The sequence below is a fragment of the Portunus trituberculatus genome, chromosome 19, assembly GCF_017591435.1.
Source record: "Portunus trituberculatus isolate SZX2019 chromosome 19, ASM1759143v1, whole genome shotgun sequence".
NCBI classification, from domain to species: Eukaryota; Metazoa; Arthropoda; class Malacostraca; order Decapoda; family Portunidae; genus Portunus; species Portunus trituberculatus.
In genome coordinates, this window is record NC_059273.1 from 13,838,589 (window position 1) to 13,845,589 (window position 7,001).

The window sequence follows — 7,001 nt, forward strand, 5'->3', positions numbered from 1 at the left end:
TTCACAACCATCACTTCCCAGGCTTCAAAGATGTGTCTTAGTCTTTAAATACAAGTACCTAAACACATCTCACTCTTATATCACTTCATTAGAAACTCCTTGTTTTTCCTCACGGGACTAAACTGCTTACAAATCTCTCACAGATAGAACGACCTTGTATTAGAACAACCTTATATTGTCTATGGCAGGAACTATACTGTCTGCTATTCTATCATTACACATTACACTTACCAGAGGAGCATTTTCCAGGTGGGAGGGTGTGGCACAAACAGCACTGGCCTTCTCCTCCTGGCTGAGTGTTGGGTGATGCATGAGCCACACCACCAGCCACCACACCTTGCAGTCACAGTGCAGGGGATTGTCTGAAAAAGAGGAGAATTTATATCCATCTGTTGATCAATACGTTTATCTGTGAAATGATTGAAATCTGATCCCTGTTCCAAGTCCTTTTGAGTCGTTAATTTTAATATCTGTTCTAAATTCTTCCAATAACCCTTTAAGAAAATCAACAATTGTCTTAACATGTACACTTCCCTTAACATTCGACGTTTTACAAGCGTGTCCAGTCAAATACAATCTCTTCACTGGGTTTTGGCATCTAGGGTGGGGCAGAAAAAGGATTGGGAACCATTTACGTAGCTACCGATTTTATAGATGTGGAGAAAGTGTAGGACATGTGAAACGCAAAGTGTGGTGTGGTGGACATGTATGGTGAGGAGGTGGAAAGTTAAGTGGAGTGAAAGCAGTTCATGATGTTATTGTTTGTTATACTTGTAGTGCAAGAGGAAGTTTCACAACACCTAAGAGGAGAGAGAGGGGTATGTACTGTCACCTGCACTGTGTATGTTTAATGATAGGAAACAGCTATATGCATACATACATACATACATACATACTACTACTACTACTACTACTACTACTACTACTACTACTACAACTACTACTACTACCAGTCCACCCACCGGCCAGGGACAAGTGCTGCAGGGCTGGCGTGCTGTTGAACACGTGTGGCTGCAGGAGCGAGATGTCATTGGCGTCCAGGTCAAGGGACTTGAGGGCGGGCAGCTGGTGGAGCAGGTCAGCTGTGATGGCTCGTAGGGCGTTGTCGGCCATGGCTAGATGAGTCAGCAGTGGCAGGTGGGCCAGTGACCAGCCCGACACGGCCACCACGCGGTTGTGGGACAGCTTCAGGCGACGTAACCGCGTCAGATTGACGAAGGCGTGGTCCTCGATGACATCGATCATGTTGTGAGACAAGTCCAGTTCCTGCAGGTTGGGACAAGCGGACAGTGCCCCACGGGACAGCATGGTGAGGGTGTTGTCGGACAGATCCAGGGAGAGGAGACCGTGCACGCCGGAAATAAAGGTGGGAGTGATGGCTCCCTTTAGAAGGTTAGACTGCAGGGAAAGGCGCTGGAGGCCGTGCAGTCCCCGCATGGTTCTGTCGTTGATCTGAACTGCGTCCAGCTGATTGTAGGCAAGGTTGAGGGACGTCAGGTGAGGCAGCCGGACGAACGCCTCAGGCTGCAGGAGGCGGAGGCTATTGCCAGCGAGGTCAAGGTTCTCTAGTTGCAGCATAGCTGGAAAGGCCCGGGAAGGAAGCTCATGCAGCTGGTTGTCACTCATGTCTAGTCGCTGCAGCTGCCGCAGAGGGCTGAGTGCATCGACGGGGACGGAGATGAGTTTATTGTTGGGCAGTCCGAGCGCCACCAGCGTAGCCTCCAGGCCGCTGAACACGTCTGAAGGAAGAGTTTGCAGCCCCGCCTTAGTGATGACGAGGCCGAGTAACTCGAGACCTTTAAAGCTGCTCCCGGCAGGGCTACCAAGGCCGTGTATGGCTAAATCTAGTAAGGATATGCCGCCGTGATTGCGCAGGATTTGTGTTAGGACGGCTAAGTCCCGCGGGAGCACCGCCTGGCCACGGCAGCGGATGGTGTGAGGCACATCACATGTGCAAGATATTTCGGAGATGTTGCTGACGTCTGGACACCTCCAGCCTGCGGTGGTGTTTGACTTGGTGGTCGTCAGATTACTCTGCAGAAGCACCGGAGATGATGAGATGACGGTGCGCGCAGCGGGGATGGCGTGAAACTTTGTAGGCGTGAGCGTGGCGGGCGTGGTACTGGCGACAGAGGGCGGCATGGCGGCAGCGGTCGCACCACAGGTGATGGCACCAACGGCAGCCAGCAGAGGCAGCAACGCCGCTCTGGCGGCCATCCTGTGGACAAATAAAGGTACTTAATAGCGTGTCTGTGTGTATGTGTTTGACTGTGTGTGTGTATATATATACATACATACATACACCCATACATTTTAATATATATATATATATATATATATATATATATATATATATATATATATATATATATATATATATAAAGCATCTAATTTTTCATGTCCTAGACAAGAGTCAAGAAATCTGATGTCCCTGATATTACTACTACAGTGTACTCTGCACTGGACCACGGCACCGCACCGCGATATTCTTTCGCGATGAAACGAGTCCGACAGACAAGTGACTCGGTAGGATCAACTCTCCTAACATTCTCCTCCTGCCACCCCAAAAGAGCACCTAATAAACCTGACGTTTATGTAATCCTAACGAGCAGCGCGGAGAGTGCCGGCATGTAGCGCGGCGGCCAGGGTGGCCCACATAGGTGGCTGCGAGTCAGGTGCGCGTGGCGGGCGCTCCTGTCTCTGCGTGAGCTCAACTAAAGGGGAGTTCATTAATAGAGTTCTGCACACAGGAAGACTATCTGCAGGGATAACGGGCGGATGACACAGAGGCAGCTGTGTGTGCTCCACGTGCACCAGTGGGGGCGGTGGCGGTGGCCACGAATCATTGTCGTCCAGTTCCCTAATTAATGAACATATCCCGCGGCGTGCCAGCCAGCGCGTGGGATAGGGGGAGAGGCAGGGATCCAGGGTGGTGACCTATTCTACAAGTTCACCTTCTGGTATTACTTGTTCAGTAAACTCTCATCATTATGAGGCAAGTGGGAGCAGCGGTCGTGGGAGCCTCGGGGAGGGCCGAGCAGCTGCCCCGACCCGCGGACATTCGCCTGACTGGCCAGGACCTGCGGCCTTGCCTGGCTAGTCTCGCACAGTTCCTTATTTACACCAATAACATGAAAACCCCACTGAACGGCACCCAGTGCCCCGCGTCGCGGCGCCGCCAGTGCCTGCAATACCAGCAGTTCATAGTCACTGACCTGCAGCGCACGTTCCATTAACATTCAGCGTCGCACCCCATAAATCGCGTTCTATTACTGTTTATCGCTTGCATTCTGATGTATTAATCTTTAACTGATACTTCGAGTGACTTTTAAAAGGGTGCTGCATTAGCATTTAGCGGCCCAGACACTGAGCTGCTCCCAGACTCCTAATAAACACCTCTTTGGTTAGCGCTTTATGGCCGTCCAGGTAAAGGCAATAATAAACAAGTAGACACAACCCGCAGCCCCGCACACACTCAACAGACAGACGGCATTGGATTAACTCAGCGGGACCTGCCACTACCACCACCGACACCAAAAACTCCCTCCACCACCCCTTCCCATGCACCACCAACGACGCTCCCTCCTCCCCTTCTCGCTCCCCCAGCCCCCGCAGGCCGGCGAGCCACACGCACACCTGCACCGCCACCGTCACCGCCACCTGGGAGCACATCAGGGACTGGTTGTCTGGAATCTGGCGGCGGCGAGTTCTGATTCGATTCCCGCTTGTCTCGGGGTGGACAGGCGGGAGGGGGACCGAGAGGGAAGGAGAGAAGGAAGGAAAGTGGAGAAGTGGTAGTTGAGGGTAAATGAAATAATGAAATGAATGAATATACGAGGCGTTGACCTTTAGATTCAAGTTCAAAGTTCTATCAATACTACAGTGTTATTATGGTTCCTTGATATCGTCACGGTGGGTCGATAGTAAAGTCCTTGAATAACAGATTAAGTGACAAGTGTTCGGTCCACACTCTGTCATTAAGTCTCAAAATATACAAACATCCTTCAGTGCACCGCGGCGGCTGGCCAGACACAGACACACCATGGGCGGCGCGAATCTAGCCCCCAATGACTCACTGTATGAACTAGTCACTGAAGGCCAAGGAGAAGTATCTATGACTTCCCAGATTCTGTACTTGACCAGCTTCCCAGCGCACAGTTTACTATCACAGCGTTGAGGAAAACATTACTAATTTTCTTTGTGTGAAGCAATTTTGTGGTATCATAAATACGAGTTAGTGAGTATTCCAGGTTATTTACTACTTGTGCACTTTTATTTTCCTCAGCAGAAGTAGTGCAGTTATTGAAATGGAGTAGTGGTTGTTATACTGTCCTCCATAAACTGCCACAGTGAACATGCCGCTTTGGAATGGAAGGGAATATGTGTTAGGTGAGAAACAGGTGGTGCTTCCCTTCTCTTTCCTTCACGCCCGACGCTACTACTACTACTACTTTTCAACTATTACTTTTCTCCAAGTACTTTTCTTTTTCAAATATAACCACTTTTTTCAACTTTTTTTTTTTTTTTTTCAACTACATCGACAACAACATCCACTATACTTGCCCTAGCTCTCCCACCATCCACACTTACTGCGCTACAACACCAGCCTTCATCATTTCCTTACGCGACATAAGCGGGAGGAATCTGCACAACCTCAAGTCTGTCCCAATAAGACCCAGACCCAAGCCAGGAGCGACATAACGTACTCCTCAGACAGCCGCAGCACTACTGAGAATGGAGAGCCGCCTCGGGCACTTGTTTACAGGAACCAACACTTAAATTCGGACGAAGGAAGGAGACGGAGAGTGTAGAAAACGAGAAAAAAGTATAAAAAAAAAAAAAAAGAAGGGAAACCGGAAAATGAGGAGAAAGTCTGGCGGAAAAATAGGTAAGGAGATAGTACTGAGGTAGGAGAGCGTGAAGGGAGGAAAACAAGGTGTATCTCAGCAACGCTTTAATAAGGGGGATGAGAAACGTCGCTAAGGATATCGGATGCTACGCTGAAATGGTTCGGAGGCTGTTGTCGATACGGGCGTGACTCCTGAGCGCAGAACTTGGAGGAACTTAGAGAGAAAATTAGTAAGAACAGAAGAAAAAGAAGAAAACAAAAATAAGAACATGAAGAAAACGAAGACGACGAAAAGGAACAAAAACAACAGGAAAGTTCGATAACACACACACACACACACACACACACACACACACACGCCCGGTAGCTCAGTGGTTAGAGCGCTGGCTTCACAAGCCAGAGGACAGGGGTTCGATTCCCCGGCCGGGTGGAGATATTTGGGTGTGTCTCCTTTCACGTGTAGCCCCTGTTCACCTAGCAGTGAGTAGGTGCGGGATGTAAATCGAGTTGTGACCTTGTTGTCCCGGTGTGTGGTGTGTGCCTGGTCTCAGGCCTATCCGAAGATCGGAAATAATGAGCTCTGAGCTCGTTCCGTAGGGTAACGTCTGGCTGTCTCGTCAGAGACTGCAGCAGATCAAACAGTGAAACACACACACACAAAATCTACAGTCGCAGCTCTTTTACAACTCAAACTGATTTCTTTCCGTTTTCTTTGTCCGTCCAGTGTGTGTGGGAGAAGGAGAACCTCTCACGGCCAGGGAACATTTGTGAGACGTTTCCTCTCTTACGATGAATTCTTGGGGGCGGTTACCTCCAGTGGCCGGAAGTTATAGGAGGAAGGAGGAGAGTGGAGGCGACAGAACGTGATGTAGGAGGAGGAGGAGGAGGAGGAGGAGGAGGAGGAGGAGGAGGAGGAGGAGGAGGAGGAGGAGGAGGTTAGACAAGAGGCTGGAGAAAAAGGGCAATAAGTGAAGAAACCGAGAAGAATGGAATGTAACTACCTACTAGAGAAAGAATACGATGAAAAAATGGAAGAACGAAGGAGAGAGAGAGAGAGAGAGAGAGAGAGAGAGAGAGAGAGAGAGAGAGAGAGAGAGAAAAAACAAAAGATAAACGAGAAAGAGGAAGTTGAAGGTGAAAAAAATGGAAGGAAAAGAAGGATGAGGAGGAGAAAAAGAAAAGGACAGTCAGAAAAGCAAGAAATCAAGAACGTAGGAAGAAAAGGAAAAAAGTTTGAAGAGGAGTTGGATGAGAAGCCAAGAAGTTTAGAAGGGAAGGAAGAAAAAACAATACGAGAATGGTGAATAAAAGGACAGCTGCAGAATGAGAGATAGAGCAAATATAGACAAAAAATAGACAAGAAAAGGAGGAGAACGAGGAGGAGGAGGAGGAGGAGGAGGAGAAGGAGGAGGAGGAGAAAGAGGAGGACGAGAAGGAGGAGGGAGAAGAGGGAAATGAAGATGAGAGAAGGAGGAAGGAAGGTCAGGAGTTAAGAGGAAAGGAGACTCCAACTGAAGGGGAAAAAACTGGGGAGGGTTCACTACTAGTTTGTTTAGGGCCGCCTCCTCCTCCTCCTCCTCCTCCTCCTCCTCCTCCTCCTCCTCCTCCTCCTGAAAGGGCATCCCGAAAGAGAATTACTGAACCGTCAACTGAATGGCGCCAGACACACACACACACACACACACACACACACACACACACACACACACACACACACACGGTCGGAAATGCCAGGCGTCGCTCGTCACGGGAAGGAAGAGTTGCACAAGTTAACACCAATGGAATAATTACACAAGACTTAACCGCGCTAACGATCACAAGGGCAACAAGGGCAGTGCATGACAACCAAGGAAGATGCATGATTATTTTTCTTATCTATCTTCACCCATTGCCCAAGACTCCCACTGTATCCTCTCCCAGCCACCCCAACACTCAGACCTTAATTCTTTACCTCGTGTTTCTTATACGCCTCTCCGCCTCATAATCTTCGTAAACATGACATTTAATTTCTTCTTCCTATACCTCTTCACCTTATATTGTCTCCTACACACGCTTAAAGTCTTCAGTACCATGACGCGTTTCCATATTCATTCTGCTTTGTATTTTGTGATCTTATACAGCTCCAGAAACTTATGTGTGGGATTAAAATAGT

General features: G+C 48.9%; 1 protein-coding gene across 11 annotated transcripts in view; it reads right to left on the reverse strand.

Moving 5' to 3' along the window:
* Window positions 1-7,001, reverse strand: part of LOC123506380 (leucine-rich repeat and immunoglobulin-like domain-containing nogo receptor-interacting protein 3) — a 141,070-nt gene that overhangs the window by 6,821 nt on the left and 127,248 nt on the right. For all 11 annotated transcript variants that reach the window (XM_045258469.1, XM_045258464.1, XM_045258459.1 and 8 more), the window contains 2 exons: window positions 963-2,218; window positions 232-362 (listed from right to left, as the gene is read on the reverse strand). In XM_045258469.1, coding sequence (XP_045114404.1) covers window positions 232-362; window positions 963-2,217 — 1,386 coding nt within the window. In that variant the 5' untranslated portion in view covers window position 2,218. The remainder of the gene's footprint in view (window positions 1-231; window positions 363-962; window positions 2,219-7,001) is intronic.